General features: G+C 38.0%; 2 protein-coding genes across 3 annotated transcripts in view; one reads left to right on the forward strand and one right to left on the reverse strand.

The window, feature by feature from the left end:
- The window catches only part of plxdc2b (plexin domain containing 2b), a 98,181-nt gene extending 89,409 nt beyond the window's left edge, over positions 1-8,772 (forward strand). The window contains exons 12-14 of the mRNA XM_081601301.1: positions 1,943-1,981; positions 3,860-4,026; positions 4,791-8,772. Coding sequence (XP_081457427.1) covers positions 1,943-1,981; positions 3,860-4,026; positions 4,791-4,910 — 326 coding nt within the window. The 3' untranslated portion in view covers positions 4,911-8,772. The remainder of the gene's footprint in view (positions 1-1,942; positions 1,982-3,859; positions 4,027-4,790) is intronic.
- A 2,453-nt stretch (positions 8,773-11,225) lies between these two features.
- On the reverse strand, positions 11,226-17,006 carry gimap4 (GTPase IMAP family member 4). Of its 2 annotated transcripts, none has more exons than XM_008396722.3 (4): positions 16,892-17,006; positions 16,515-16,683; positions 13,264-14,034; positions 11,226-11,993 (listed from the first exon to the last, which is right to left on the reverse strand). In XM_008396722.3, the coding sequence occupies exons 2-4, from the start codon at positions 16,543-16,545 to the stop codon at positions 11,989-11,991; spliced, it is 807 nt and encodes a 268-aa protein (XP_008394944.1). In that variant the 5' UTR covers positions 16,546-16,683; positions 16,892-17,006; the 3' UTR covers positions 11,226-11,988. The 2 variants fall into 2 exon arrangements, with proteins under 2 accessions (XP_008394944.1, XP_081457428.1); XM_081601302.1 differs by having other exon boundaries at positions 16,515-16,625; positions 16,892-16,985.
- Positions 17,007-17,017: the final 11 nt, after the last annotated feature.

The raw sequence follows: 17,017 nt of genomic DNA on the forward strand, positions 1-17,017 counted from the left end.
TCACCAGTGTGAACAAGATGTTGTTTTCGCCAAACCTCTAATTCTGCGAGTTGATTTTCAAGTGACCTGCAGAAAAGCAGTTAACTAAGTTAAAAGCAGCTCAGTTAGTTCAGTTAAACACAACTAAAAGAGCACAAACAATGTGCTGCTGACAAGTCCTGCTTTGATTTTGTCCTATTAATGTCAATTTTCCTTTATTGTTCAGTTGCAGATGTTTTCAGGGTTCCCCGCATTTAGTCTTTGCGGTGGATTATTTTTAAAGGTGTTTACTTCCATCGCTTGCTGAGAAAGAGGTTGACCTTTTCTTCATTACAGGCCCATTGATCCTCCTCTGTGTCTGAGGTTTTTAAGGATAGGCCCTGATGGCTGGGCTGCTGTGTGAAAACAATCCAGCTGTGGGGATAAACACAATGAGGAGTCCGACAGTTTCAGATCAAAACAGGGTGTGGCGAGAGAACGAGCCGTGCGTCTGGGGTCGCTAGGGGTTACGCTCTGGTATGTGCATTTGTTTTGGTTGACTATCAGACACGTATAGCGGACAATTTTTTCCCTCAACAATCACTTGTCTCTTCAGCTGCAGCGGGTCAGAGGTCAGGTTAGTGAGCAGGTTGTGGATCACTCAAATGCAGGCAACCTGTGACTGGATGGGAGGGTTTGAAAAGAGAAAAGAGGCAGAAAGAAGGAGAGAAGTACATGCGGGAGGAAGACTGTTGATTGGAGCACTTGATGTAAAGAGTTTGTGCTAAAAGACAAAACAGACTTTTATTTGTGGTGCATAACTGTAAAGTGAAAAAAAAATTATTAAACAAAAAAAACCGTGGCTTTTTATTTGCAGCGAGTTCCCTATCTTGTAGTACATTTCATTTGGTGTGCAAAACTGATTTGTCACTACCAATTTGGAAATCAAAATAATATCTTTTCAGTCAACAGAGAGCTCCTGTGAACAGCAATTTCCAAGTCTTGCCACAGATTTTCATTTGGATTTAGGTCTGGACTTTGGCTAGGCCATGCTAACACATGAATATACTTTTATCCAACCATTGTAATGTAGCTCAGGTTGTATGTTTAGGGTCGTCGTCCTGCTGGAAGGTGAATTTATTGCACAGTCTCAAATCTTTTAGGCTTTATACCCATACAATAAAAGTGCTGAACATAAGGTGGCGCCAAACATGGAGGATAAATAAAATACAGTGGTGGGATTTCTAACTTTGTGGACAATTTATCTTGTGGGAAACAAGGATACAAAAACTGCGCTGATACTCTTCTTCTCCTCCTCTTTGGAATAGACTACATAAAAGTCAGCACATTATCACCCCCTAGGAGGCCATAGTGAAATGAGTGGAAAGTGTGCTTGTCTGTGAGTTCAAAGCTGCTGGGCGAACACACAGAAGCATCTAACGCATTAAACTTTCTTCCCAGATTGACCAGCATCCACTTTCCCGTCAGCACCTACCACCACTCGATGGTGTGAAATTATCTTCCACTAAATAATAATCGTTGCCTCTTACAGAACTCATTGAACACGAGGATATGGTTTCATTGTCTGTTTGAAACTAGAAGCAGTAGCTCTCTCTGAATGAAGTCATTGAGGCAAATAGACCTGGTGGAAAAAGTGCCAGATTAGCATAATGTGAATGGTATGGTGTGTAAGAGCCTGTTACCCTTGAAGTAGAAGTGGGTCATGCTACATTTCCATATTTCACACGTATAGTTAACCCCAGACTGATGTTATGTGTTGAATTATTGATGCTTAGTCATTATATTCAAGGCATTTATTTTTAATAAGCGTAGTAAATGAAGATGGTTCACTAATGAAAGAAGCTTTGTCTCATTTGGGGCCTTCGAGGGAGGTCCTAAAATAGAGCTAAAGCCTCAAAAACAAACTACAAAGAGAAATTCTGATTACTTTGTCTGACTCCTGTGGTTCTTTGTCTCCTCACAGATGACACCAAGATTGCGCTGCATCTCAGAGACAACCAAGGTGAGTCTTCAAAAGCAGAACATTGTAATGACTCTGAGAATTGGTGCTGTTTGAAAACACGTTCTCGTTTCCTGTTTGAGAGAAATTGCCAGTCCGCGGCTTTCTGTCACGCTTCTGGCTGCTAAAATGCCACATGCCTCCAAATCAGCAGAGCACAGGCACTGCGAGGATGTTTTTGCATTTATTTTCTATGCATTTAACCTTTTTATCACCCTATATGAGGTTGTAATGCTATTCAATGTGATGGGGGTCTGTGAAGAAGATGCAGCTTAAGCATAGGAAGTCATCTGGAGGTGATTTTAGGTGCAGCAACAACACAGCTAGACTAAATCACCTTTTTCTCAGAAACTGAGCGAAACTAGATTGTAGATAGTTCTGCTTTCATTGTCGGTTTCTTTAAATCTCTTGTGAGGTGAGATGAGGGAGCAGGATTAGCCCCTCCGTACAGCTGATTGGTCTGGGTTTCTGCTGAGGTCATCTGTCCGATGCGTTTTACTGCTCTGTGAGAGCTCTGCTTCCTTAGACACCTTAATCAAGACCAAGATAATGGAGGACTGATCTCCACCTGCAACAGAATGCCCCCACTCCACAACCTTGGTTAAGCACTGCTGGGATTTTCTGTCACTGATGCTCTGTAATGACAAATGGTGTGTGAAAACCACCACACCAACCGGTCTCTTGCCATATTTTCTCCATCCTCCTACATCGCTGAGCATTTCTATCCCAGTTTTGTGGCTCCAGCATGAACTGATTTCTGATCATCTCTGAATCCCAGTCACACAGCCTCCGCCGCCGTGGCAGACCAGAAACCCGTCACATCATTTTGGCTTCCTACTGAAACTGAAACAACATAACATCAATCTTTTTTTCTTTTTTTTTTTTAAAAAAAGCTCTCTGTAGCTTCAAAACCGAATGTAATCAGGTGTCTTTTTTTCCAGCTAAACTGTTTATATACATGCATGTATGTTATTAATATTTCTCAATGATTGTTTGTACTTAATGGATGCTCTGACCTATGCAGTTACAGCGAGCGTTCTCACATGTTGGACAGGTTTGATTACCATTCTGTTATTCTGTGCGCTGGATGTGAATGAGGCAGAGAGCCAGGGGAGAGCTTGGTGGGCTGACAAGCTCTATGCTGCCTACAGCTGCTAATTAAAGACGGAGAGAAGCCCGGGGAGAGGTTGTCAGGGGGCACACAGAGGAAATAAAATGGATGTGACCTGAACCTGGTGTACATCTGCTGAATACATACGTTATAGCTTATTTTCTCTGTTTCACTGCGAGTAAATGAGAACTGAGCTTATTCTTGTCCCCGAATGTTTTATTTTAGCTGAAAAATTGGGAAGAAATTGCAGGAGAAGCTGTTTTGCTCTCCTGAAAACGAGCCAAAAACGATAAAAAGAGATTGGTAGAGCTTTACAGGAAGCTCTTCACACCTTTCAAAAGCACCATCACAACCTCTGCTGTGTCTAGTGGCAAGCATGAATCTTAAGTGATCCACACACCTGTCACTTCACCAAAAGCTTGCAGGAAGAGAAAATGATCTTTTAAGTTTAAAGTTTAAAGCAGACCTTTCAAGGCCTGCAGAATTACAGCAAATATAAAGCAATGAAAATGGATACGGTTTAAATTGCTCTTTCACACATGCATGCCTCAATAAACTCGTCTAAAGTGCCATCTCTGTTTTCAATATGGTAAATATATGAACTTCAGGGAATATTGAAACCATTTCAGTTGATAAATGGCGATTGCCCCCTAGTGGCTACCCAGAGAGCTGCAATAAAATGTGAAAACGTTTTTAAATAAAATAATTTTTTTAAAATGTAACCTTTTGAAACGAATACAAATGTTTGTTGTTTTTTTTTTTTTTTTCAGTAATGCCAGCTGACAGCGCCGTCAACAGGGTGCCGGGCACGCATCCTCTGCACACGGGTCTGATCTTGGGCATCCTGCTGGTGATGCTCATCATGATTGCCGGCGTTCTGATCACGGTCTACATGTACCATCACCCAACCTCTGCTGCCAGCCTCTTCCTCATCGAGGTGAGTTGTAGCAGAAACATCAGGGTAAAAACTCTGGCTGGAGTTTTTACCGTCTGTTCATTATTTCTTAGTCGTTTCTGTCTGAGAAATAAACCAGACATTTTTCAGACAACTAATCACAGCTGATGTTCGTTTTTTTTTTTTTTTTTTTTCTCAAGCAGCATCAGACCTGCTGGCGTAACACTAGGGATATGATTTACATGCAGCAGAGGTTATCGACTTTGTCCAGGGTGGTATTGTAATAAACAAATTAAATATCAGTCAAATCAACTGCCAGGGAACATTGTTTCTTTATTTCTGAGGCAGTGGTAATGTTTGGCCATCAGTTTGAGACCTTAACCTTAAGCACACTTGGGTTATGGAGCAGAACGATGATGCAAAACACTGAACCAAGGCCACGTCTAAACGGCTCAAAAAGAGAAAATTCATGTTTTGAAATGGCCTTAGTAAAAGTCAGGGTTTGAATTTGATGCTGATACTGTGGCAGACTGTTGATGCATTGAAAGTCTTCAGTGTGACTGTGTGAAGGTGGTTTTAAACACAGTCCATTTTCCCTTATAAATGAAATCACTATAAGAAACTTCTTGTTGTATTACCTCGAGTTATTTTTGTCTCTTTAAAATATTTTTAACAATCTGACAAACACTTACGTGTGATAAATACAGAAGGAAATGCGTATGAGAGTAAATACGTTTTGACAGTAACCTTCAAACATTGTAGTTTTATCTTCCATCTTGACGTGTTTCCTCTCCGCCCAACCACAGAGACGCCCGAGCAGGTGGCCGGCCATGAAATTTCGCCGGGGCTCGGGTCATCCCGCGTACGCTGAGGTGGAGCCGGTGGGCCACGAGAAGGAGGGCTTCATCGAGTCAGAGCAGTGCTGAGGGAGGAGGTGAGGCATTCTCATCCCCCACCTGGTGCCTCCCTCTCAACCCATCCTGCTTCATCGGGAGCCTCTCACCCAGAACCTCCAGGATCGACCTATGGGTTTAGGAGCTTTGGTAAAACTCTGAATTTGGTCCTTTAGAGCTAGATGAAACCCACTGAACAGCTCCTGTCGGTGAGGAACAGACTTGCCGGGGACAGGGGGGGGGATGGGACGGCACTGAGGCATCATCAATTCAGCTGGCATTGATAAGGATTTCTGGCTGCTGGAGAGACTGGACTGACTGATTGTTTTTTTTTGTCCAAGCAGGAAGCAGGGTGACCTATACAATATATATTTTCAGAACCAATACAGAGTAAGTGAACAGAGACTTCCACTTGATTGCCAGTGGTGTTATAAGCCTTTGTATATCCATCTGATTTATACTAGTTTTCCTTTTTGTTCCTTTCTTTTTGTTTTTGTTTTTTTTGCAATTATCAGTACGATAGGGTTGGCACATTTCTCTGTTGGTATTGCTTTTCAATACCACAGCAGATGTAATTGACTTTTCCACAGCCTGCTCTGCTGTGCGACATGACGTGAGCTGAACAGTCGTTGAGATCAATCAGAAACCCTGAACACTCAGCTTCTTTTTTTTATGGCTTAGTTTATGATGATCGGCTGGAGAAACTTTTTTTGTTTTGTTTTCATGGGTGATGGGAACATTTCTTTTGTGTTTTTTATATTCATTAAGGCCGTGACCTTTTGTCCCTGACTAGAATTTGCACAGTTTTTTTTTTTCTTTCATTTTCATGCACATTTTTAGATCTTGCAGATTTACAAGACAGGTGCTTGTGAGTGTGAATATATTTTCTGAAGTGTCAGTGATTTGTGTGTGTGTGAATACAGAGGAGTAGTTAACAGCACTGATCTGCTTACTTTATGGGGTTTTATGCTTGAGCTGGCTCTGTACAGGTGACTCTTACATTCAGAGGATGTGCAGTCAGGTCTTTACATACAGTCATCATGATAATGAATGGCATACATTTTAAATTGCTTCTAACCTTTTTCCAAATTCTACAACTCCCATTTATTTTTGGGCATATAAATTTTAATCTTTTGTAGATTTTCTTTGAGCCACTGTAATATTTGGTTAGCCACTTTCTAATCAGTAGGATTATTCAGTTTGAAAGTGTCATTTCATTTTATTTCATTTCAGTCTTTGCCTAATTTGAATTTATTGTAGATTTTCTCAAATCCTCACAGTCAAATCTTCCTCACTAATCTTTGATTAAATGTCCCATGGCAAGTTGCACCTTGATCACAGGCTTTTTGGTAGCTCTCACCAACATTGTGTTATGACACTGGCTTCATGTTTAGCCACTTGTCATAAGTGCAAAATACTCCACAAATTCTTAATCCGAGGATTCGGGTTATCGTAAAGTTAACCTGCCTTATTTACTCCAAAATCACAGGTTAAATATGGGATTATTGTTCATTTAAAGACCTAATTGTGATGACATTTAACTTTTAAAAGTCTAACTTCTGATTGGAAGTGAATGATAAGCCTTCATTTGACACAGTCAGATAGCACTTGTTTGAAATGGATTATCCTAAAATCTGAAATACCCAAGTTTGTGAAAATATGCATTTCCTCTTGTAGATTTTCAATAAGTTTTCCAATGTTCTGAGACTGTGTGGAGAGAGAAAATCCACATTAACATCCAGTTAAATTACGTTTAGAAAATTGTTAAAAATAATTATAATAATTAATGTAATGAATGTATGTAAACATCTGGCCGTAACTATTTCTGAAAGCAAAAAGTCACTGATTGGAGTTTTATTGAATCTAAAGGACTGTTTCCTTTTCTAGTTTCACAGCAGGAAATAACCAGTTCTGAACACAATAATGTATATACCAAACCAAAACATTTGCAGATTCAGGTAACTCATGGCAAACATTTATATTATAGCAGTGATGGTACTGAGAGACATTTTTTTATTTTTTATGAGTGGCCTTTTTTCCTCTACTTTTTTACTTAAATGTGAACTCTGTTGTGTTTCTCTTGCTGTCACAGATCGATGCGCAATCTAAACATTAATTTTTGCTGATTACACCAATGAATGTGGACTTATTGTTGAGGCAGACGCTCAAGATCAATATACTGAAATTCTAAATGCAAAACAAAAAAGTGCAATGCTCCATCTGTTCAGGACACAGAAAATGCATAAACTTTCCAGTTGTTTTGATGTTTATTTCTGCTCACACCACGTTGCCATCACATTGAAACCAAAGACTAATCAGAATGAGAGTGGAAACCATTTTCCCTCGCAGCCTCCACACCTCACAACTCAGCTGCCATTAGCGGTGGCTTTGATAAAGTACTGTTACGATAGTCAGGAGCCATTTTCTGTTATTAAAAACTGTGTACAAAGTATTCTTTGAAAACAGCAAAAATTGTAAAACATGCTAAATCCTTCTCCTTGGTAATATATCTTTAAATTATCAATAACTCTGAAGGCATGTAAACATTTCCAAATACATAGAAACTTTAAAACATTATAAGGGTGAAATTAACAATAACTACAAATACCAGCCAATAACGTTTTTAGTTTAGGCTGATACTAGAAGCTTCCTGGATAAAACGCAAAAATATATATACAAAATATATAAATTTTGTATCCAATGCTAACCAATTTTCTGATTTCAAGTAAGTAAGTAAGTTAACATTGAGATATTTTCTGTTAAATAGAACTAAGACAATATTAGCAGTAGTTATGGAAGCTAGCTAACAGAGCTTTTTGTTTAGGCTAATGCTAGCTGTTCTTTGACATTAACACAGAAAGAACAACTCATTTGTTAGTATCAAATGTATGCCTTTATGATTTGAATTAAATGAATACCTTATTCTTTTTTTTGAGATTTTATAGAGGTTCTATAGACAAAATAGGCTATAACTATAGATGTTAGCATGCAAAGCTTCTAGCTTAGGCTTGTGCTAGTAGTTCTTAAATTAATCTCAGAAAATACATCAACACCCCTACCAAAATGACACAATAATGTGTAAAATAATGTTATTTTGACTTACAAAAATATTTATTTTCCTAAATTAATATAATACTGTTTTAATAAAGTTGGTTTTCTGTTTAAAACTGTATGAGCCACATTTAAATACCACAATAAAAACACATGTTCCGAATGGCTTAATTGTGCAGAACACAGGATATTGTTTATCCAAACAATTATCGGTCTATTTGCAATTTTAACAACAGAGAATTTGGCACGTTTGTTTGAGTAAAACATTTTACTTTTCATTCTTTTTTGATGTACAATAAAATATTCAGGCTAAAAAAAATGCTTTGAATACATTCATACAAACAAAACCGGCATCTGCCATTTACAAATATTTATGTGCTGCTGTCTTCAAAAAGTCATTGATGCAGTCTGCTCGGAAGTCATCGTGACCCATGTCTAAGTTGATGCTTTTAACTGTAACACGTCAACGATGTGTATCAGAAAATGTGTCCGTTATTTTCTATTAAACATCCCACATTGGCACTTGCCAGCAGCCAGTGCTCCGAGAAGAGCATCCCCCTATCAAAACTTCTGCTTAGAAGCTTTGCAGCTTCTTATAAAACTACCTGCAACTAATGTTTTGCAATTTGTTCTTACACTGCATATTTAAGTTAAGACTCATAAAATGTATGTTAAATCCACCAAAGGACATCCTTCAAATGTTTTAAGACTCTCAAAGAGTTAGCCTTGAGACAAATAAAAAAATAGTATCAGTGCAGCTGTAAACACTTTTTAATAACAGTTTTTAAATTGTGTTGCCTCCACTAACATATCAATCTACCTTAAGTCTTGTAAAAAAAAACAACTAAATGACAGAATAGCATTGCTCTTAATCCTGCAGCATGGGGTAGACCCCAGTTCATAATGATCAGAACTTACAAGAGGACAAAATATTTCTTGGAATTGCTTCTGCCTCCTTTAGAGCCTCCATATTCAGCCATACTTTTGGAGAACTGACATCTCTGTGAAAGTAAAGAAACTGTGCCCCACAGGAAGTTCAAAAACATTCATTAATGTTTTCAACTGCCAATTCATAAAATTGCCAAATGCATCTACAGAAGTCACTATTCTCAAGAGCAAGAGCAACTAAGGGAGAAGGCTTAGCATCAAAGCTAACAGTTTCTTTTTTTTTTTTCTTTCGTCTTCTTTACAATCAAAGTCATGCATAGAAATTCTGCATGAGCATCAAAACTGGAAAACGGTGACTGTTTAAACTTGTGCACTTATTGATCACTGAGGAAAGCCCACAACCCATAATGCACAATAGTGTTAATGTAAAGGAGAGCGCTGGAGGTTTAGGTAAGTGTAGCAGGTTCTCCATGCCTCCAGGTGTGTTTTAATACTGTTACAAGAGTTCCTCTGGAGAAACGGCTCCATACAAGTGCTTGCACGTTCCTGTTCTACTCTTTTCCCTGAAACTGCAAGTGTTTTATAGAAACAGTCAAAAGGGAGTTGGAGAGAGTGATTGAGACTGCGTGTGTAAACAAGACTTTTACAGAGACCACAACACTTGATCTTGCAGAAACTGGAGCTTGTTTGGTTTCTTGTTACTGGACTTGATAACTGGCTTTTACTTCCATCGTTATAAACATTATGTCTGACACATGAACTGAGTGGAGCTGAGATATGGTACTGATGATGTGTGCTACTTCCTCATGTGTTGGATTAAATGTTGACATATGACAAATATTCACAAAAAGAAAAGTTTATTTTTTTTTCTGTGCTCCTGTTTTTCATTATAACAATACATAGTACACAAAATCACTCAGTATCAGCTGTCTGTAATTTCTGTAACTACTGTTGTTTTGATTACATTTGAAATAAACAAAGTTGCTAAAAAAATGTGCTTTTGCAGATTTGTCAGTCTGAACAATGCTGTGGATAATCTGTATTGTAGAACAAGATGGAGTCATCCCGAGTCAAATACTATTATCAAACGTCATCTCTGTGATCTGGTGTTTTAGCCCCCTCTAGTGGTTAAATGACAGAATGTCCATGATATTTAGGCTTAAAACAATTTATTTTCCCTTCCCCCACATATTTCTTTTTACAACAAAACACACACGGTCATGTTTAAATTATTTTTCCTGGATGTAAAAGCAATAATGTAGATTTCAAGATGCTGATCTAGAAAAGGATGAAAAATAACAAACGTGGTCTTCGTGACCAACATAGAAACGAGCTACATTACGCGCCTCAAAACGATTTAAAATCTCACTCCTGTTGCATTGTTGGCTATTGTTGCCGTTCAGATAACGTCAGCTTCCAGCGCCTCAAATGACATCAGTAACGGCTCCTCACAGATCTGTTTCCCATCTCAGGTGTACGACCACAAATGTGTTTGTCAATGACCCAAACAAGTGCTGAGCTCAGTTTCTTTGTAAAAAGGCAGCCAACAGATGCGAACCAGCTGCTCTCAGAAACAAACAGACAGCACACAGAGATTTGCTGCAATAAACTGGATGTAAAACAAACAAAAAAAAAAACGCTGTTAGTTCACCATCTGGTATATTACTATATGTGGAAGAAAAAAGGATTCCAGATTTCAGTCCGACTTCCCAAGGGCAACAAGTTATTGACATTTAACCACAGATGGAGAAAGATGTTATTCTTTAAGATCCCGTTTAGAGCAAACCAAATGGAATCAGTGCCACAGGGAGTGAGCCTGAGATAGACTGCAGAACTGAAGTCAGCTGTATGTCAGTCTTCCAGTTTTCTACACGCAAATGTTTAGAGTTCTCAAACCTTTTTTTAAGTATAAGTGCAGCAGTTTTCTACACGTTTACGGCAGATATTTCTACAAAAGTCTGGCTTCAAGTGTAAGCTCTGCACAAATCACCGAGTGCGGAGTGAGTGGATGGATTGTTGGACGAAGAGGAATGGATGCCGGACAGACTTTTGGATAGACGAAAGGATGGGTGAAGGACTATCAGGATGGACAGATAAACAAATGGACATATGGATAGAACGAACAGAGGTCAGATTTATAGAGACTGATGAAAGGATGGGTGGACATAAATGGAAGAACAGAATATTAGGTGGTCAGGCATAAATGGATGGTCAGAGACAAAAGATGTTGGAGAGACGAACAGAATGATGGAAGAACAATGGGACCAAAAAATGGATTGACAAATTAATAGATGGGTAATTGAAAGAATGAAAATGTATATTATAATAAATAGAAATTTTGCTCAAGAATAAAAAAAAGAAAAACATCACACACACACACACACACACACACACACACACACACAAAAATGCCTTGAAATCATTTATTTTGTCAGAAAGTAAAAGATATTTCATTTACAATAGAAAAAGAACATGCACAAAGTAACCGGAAATGTTAACATAATAACATAACATTGGGATTTCAGAAGGTAAAAAAAAAAAAAAAACTACAAGTAGGCCACACTTTCTCCCCTCCCCCCCAAAAAACGACCCCCTTTCTCATAATTTACTATAAACATCTGTTTAAAGTAAACACAAGCAGTTCTTCAGGGCAACACTTTGCAGGGAAAAGTCAATAAATGCTTTAGTGCTTTACAGTTGTACACAAACGAGTGGAAGAAACATTGCAGCAAAACTAAACTATTCACATTTTGGTCACAAAAGAAGGGAATTGTCTGGAGAAAAATCGATCTGCTCGTCTACAGTAAATAATGGTGACAGTTTAGTAGTGCAATCCCGTTGTCAGTGTCGGCCATTTTGAGGAGTGCTCAGTTTGAAGACGACGACGGCCACTTTCTGTGTGTAACAGCCTGTGCTTCTTTGTTTAATAGTAAAACACCCTCTACTAAAAACATACACTACAGTTCATCCAAATAAAATACCAGGGTAAAAAAATAATCATCTTTGGACGACGCGTTTGCTAAAAAGGCCTCGAAGAACATGCCTCGATATAACTTTAAATATGATATATTCATACGTTTTTCTACATTCAGTAACTTTTTTTTTTTTTACAGTTATGCCTTTTTCTATCTGTCTCAGTCAGAAGTCGATTCCATCAGCATGCAGGGTCTCGTTAATCTAGAACCAAACACAGAAAAAGAGAGTTAAACTTCACTTAACTTAATGTCTACATGCGTTCTTATAAACCGCTGTCATTATATTAGCTTTGTGGAATACAGAAAATCCACAATAAAGTTAAGCATGTTCACCACATTATTGTTTTGTTGTTTTTTTTTAAATCTGTTCTCCCCAAAATAAAACAAAAATGTATAATTGTAATTTGCATCCAAATTGGCATTTGGCTGTTACTTTAAGAGCTTTAACTTCAGCATCAAAAAAGAAAGTTGTTTTACTCTGCAATGAGACAATCTTTAATAATTAAATACATATAATTCAAGTGTTAAAAACTGCAACACAAATAATTGTTTTTTGTTCATTTTGACCTGGAACCTTTGCATTGTGTTTCTGGTACATCCGTACATCAGATGCACAAGCGGCATCCACAAACAACAATGATGGATGACAAAAGCCGCTTCTCTTGGCCCACTGGGGGTTCATTTTTAAAAAGCGATCCAGTATGACGCTGGAAAAGACTACTGTTGTTTGCAAGTTGTGCAAAAAGAAAGCTATTCAAGTCTGAAATACCATCTTAACGTAAAACATGTCACAGCAGCAGAGATGTTCAGCTTCCATAGTTCCCATATCTAAAGAAGTATTTTTTCACAGAGGTTCTAGGAGTGGTCAGGGGTTCCCGAAACGTGAAGGCTGAATAACCGAAATCACAAATTAAAAACAAAGGGTCTTATTAAATAGAAAATATTTCTTATTCTGCCTATATATGGTTTTAGAATAAAATGCGTTTAATTACTAATTAATTGAATTAGATACTTTAATTGAGTCCCAACACTATTTCTGACTCAAACACGATACTGTGATTGTACAAGAGCCTGGGGAAACGTGAGTTATCAGTGGATAAAGGGTGAACTAACTCTGAATAAAGAAGCTGATTGTAGTCGGTGTGGCATGAAAGTCGTGTTTAACGTGATCCACTCCCAGAGAGAGAGAGAGGCAGCTGTGACTCATCAGTTTTCCTCACCCTCTTTTGGTCACATGACGACTTTAAGCAAAACAGTAAAACTAGTCGACTATTAAAAAAAAAAAAGAAAAGGAAAAAAAATCACAGAGTGGAACGCTGGAGGATTTTTTTGTTTTCTGTGGATCCATTAGTTGTACAAACAAGCAGTTGGGAGTGGCACCATACAAACAAAATGACTAAATCGAACATCTTAACCTGTATTACGGACTGATTCTGTGTGACCTAATGAAACAACATGAAATCACTACTCACTGCAGGTCTGCTCTGCCTCCGAGGCCTTCGAGAGGTTCAGTCCAGAGTTCTGTTTGGGTCGGGCTCCCAGCTCCTGCGCCGGCCTGGCCGGATTCTGGTTCACATCCAAAGGTTTCTCTTTCACCTCTAAACTGTAGTGGCCCCCTTCCTCTGCCACCATCTTCTCAACCTTCTTCATTAGCTTTCCCACCTGGGGATTGTCCCCGAAGATGCTGTTGTTAATAAGTATGAGCCTCTTCTTACACTTCCTCAACACCCACTGCAGATCTTTGCCCTCCCTGTGAATGTATCTCTCCAGGGTGATCTTCTTCAACACCTGCGCCCAAGTGAACACCACGATGGTGTGATTCCACACGTGCTCCCCAAAGAGGCTCACGTTCTCCTCGATGCGTGCGCGGTCGACCTCCGTGAACATGCCCACGGGGATGATCAGCAGGAAGGCGTGAGGACCCGGAGGGCAAAGAGAGGCGCCCCGGACCAGCTCCTGTTTATAGGAGGGCGGGGTGTCCTGCGCGGAGAACCAGCCGGGAGTGTCCACCACCACCACCTGGCGGCCATCTACCTCCGTCTCCCTGGTGATGCAGAACTCGGCCGCTCGCTCCAGGTGGAACTCCTCTCTGCCTAGGATGGTGTTGGCTGTCAGGCTCTTCCCCGGCCACCTCCATCCCAACACCACCAGGCGGATTTCAGGCAGAAATGGCGGGTCTTTGGCTGGAGCTGCTGGAACCTCTGTCTCTTGGGTCTTTTTCTCTGGACCAGAAGCATCTTTGGCTGCAATCAGAGAGGTTACACAAGTTAGTGTGAGCGGGTAATATCTAATAACCAGGGAAGAACTTTAGTAAGTAGTCATATTTCAACAATATGACTGCTTACTGTCATATTGTCATTTGAACTAGAAATTGGTTTCTAGTTCGTTCCAAAATGTGTGGTGTATTATCACTATTAAGTTAGATAGGTGTTAAAAAAAAATCCTCATAAGTCATATAAAAACATTATGGTTTAGCATTTACCCAAAATGTTAAAACAAAAACAAAAAATATCAGCAAAAATATATAGATCATGAATTAAAAAAATAACAATTGCCATATTCCTACTTCTGTCATAATATTACAATAGTTATTATAGTTATGCTACATTAAACACCAGCTAAATTTAGAATAACTTGAGTTAGGAATACCTAGCTAATATTAGCTGTATAATTAGGTTATGTTCTCTGGTAGATACCCTAGCTTAGCATTTTTTCAGTTTGCTAAAAATATTTCAATAACAAAGCTTCAACTTGGAAAGGCCAGACAAACTTTCTAAATATGTTTCATGATTTCTAAATAAAAGATCCTAGATACAATCCTCCTTGAAAAATGAAATTGTGAAAAAAAAATAATGAAATAACTGATATTTCTGAAAGTTAAATTTGTTTCTTACTGACTAAATGAACTGAAATTAATCAGCTGCCCAAAAACAATATCAGTTGTTGGTCGGCTACATGGGCATTAACCTTTACAAAGAAAATCAAAATGACTTATAATTAATATCACTTTCAGAAAATTCAGCAAAATTACTGTAGTTAGATATTTTTTTCCGAAATCATTCAATATGGAAAGATGCATTAAGGCTCTTTACATAATACAACTACAAGTGTAAATGTGGATGGTATTTGTTCTGTTTAACTCTGACAACAAATATGAAAATAGGTTTATTAAAAAATGATTAGCAATCGTCTGTTTTGGGTTTGTTACCTCATGAAATTCACATATTCTTAATAGAATATGTGAATTTCTAACTTAAACTTAAACACAATGAGTTTAAGTTTAGTGCAAGTTGACTTTCATCACACAGTAATTGTGTTTTACGTCAGCAAACGACCACATCTTAAAGCGAAACTGTTTTTCCAATCTCCAGCTTCTAAAGATGCACCAATCTGGTGATCTATAGTCAGAGTAAATTCCCACTTTTCTTTACTGCTTCTCGTTTTTTTCAGGAGAAAAAAGTGATGCAGCTTATTTGATACCTGAAGTAGTTTTTAATTCAACAAATGGAAAAGTACAAGATTATGTCACTAGATCCATCAAAGAATATCTGTTTTTGTATTAAAGATAACATGAAAAACACAGAAAAATTCTGATGTCTCAGTATTTGACGTGCCAATCTCTAATCTGCAGCACTAATCAAAAGAAAACCAGTAGATTTAAATCTCTAACGGATTAGTTAATGAATGTTTACTACTACAGCCAAATCTGTACGAATCTAAAAAGCAAGCCTTGGTTTTGCTTTTTCATACTTTTCAAGACTTCAAACTCTGTAGTCACAATTCTGCAGTTTATTCTGGCTTTACGTTGGGTAAAAAGTTCACAACAGACTATTCTGTAAACAAATAAACAAATATGAGAAAACCAAACAAATAACACCCAGAGAGGAACATGTATCAGTCAGGATACTCTGCAATAACATTTAATACAGATATAAGTCATTACCTTTATCCAAATGATAACTTATGTGATACTACTTAAAATGTAAATAGTTTTTATTTTATTATTGCTTCTATCATTACTGTAGTCAAAGCACTTTGGTCTTTAGCTTAAAGAGGAAAGAACACATTATATAAGTTGTTGAGACTTTATTTAAGGGCATTTTTCACAATCGGGAAATTCCCATTAGTTTCAAGGCTATTCCTATTTCCTGTCCCCTAAAAGTAAGACTCCTTCAAGGCCCAACTTCATGGTAATATATCTGAAACTTCTTTTATTTCAGAATATATTTTTAATCCATGAAGACTTGTTGTAGGAGTTTTAAATTAAGACCCTTTAGTAATTTGTTTTTCAAAGTTGTATCACCAAGAAAGAACTTAATACTATAAAAGGTCACCTATACGAAAATCTATATAAATATCCAAATATGAAATGATTCAATATATTGTGTAAAATCCTCTATAATTTGCATACTTTTTGCTATATAAATATGAGTTTGTTGTTGACATGTTTGCCTAGTGAACCACTTTATAAAGTCAAAGAAGTTAATTATTCATGAACACAAGCCAAGCAGTGGTATTTGGTTCTAAGGTTGAAATATAAACTCGAAACAAAGTATCCGATGTTTATAACAACAGGAAATAGGAAGACGTGTCCAAGTTCTGTTCGTTTCTTTAGTTTAAAACTGTCTGCTAACTTTAATGCTAATTTTACCAACCGCGTTGACGATAAATAATTATTTTAAAAAGTTCATAAATCAAGCGGATGGAGGCTGCTTTGCCTCACCTTCTGTGTCTTTCGGTGTATTGTCGGCCATCGTCAGTTTTTATCTCGGGATAAAATCTTCTTTAGGGGGTTAATTCACTTCGGGCGCCTCGGTCTTCGAAGAACTTCCTCCTGATGATGACACAAGTTACCGGAAAAAGCGCAACGTCACCGCTACTTCCGGTAAACCCTTTCAGAGTGAAAGCAGAACAAAAGGAGACCGGAAGTAAAAGAAAAAACTTCTCAAACGTGGATATTACAGACGATGCAAATTTTTATTTGGCATCCTTTGTAAAATATATATAAAACTATGTAATACTCAGACAAAAAATGACCTCATTATTTGACTCAAGTGTGTTGAAGCAAAGACATGTAAAGTCGCATGACTGACACCTGACCTTCAGGCCTGGATTTGAGGACCCCTTTTCCAGAAGCTGCTCCTGATGCAGTGTGTTCAGCCAGAGGCTTCTTCCTCTCCACCATGTCACAAAGAAATGCTAAAAGTCATTTTTCATAAAGTAATT

The sequence above is a fragment of the Poecilia reticulata genome, chromosome 20, assembly GCF_904066995.2.
Source record: "Poecilia reticulata chromosome 20, P_reticulata-male-v2, whole genome shotgun sequence".
NCBI lineage: Eukaryota > Metazoa > Chordata > Actinopteri > Cyprinodontiformes > Poeciliidae > Poecilia > Poecilia reticulata.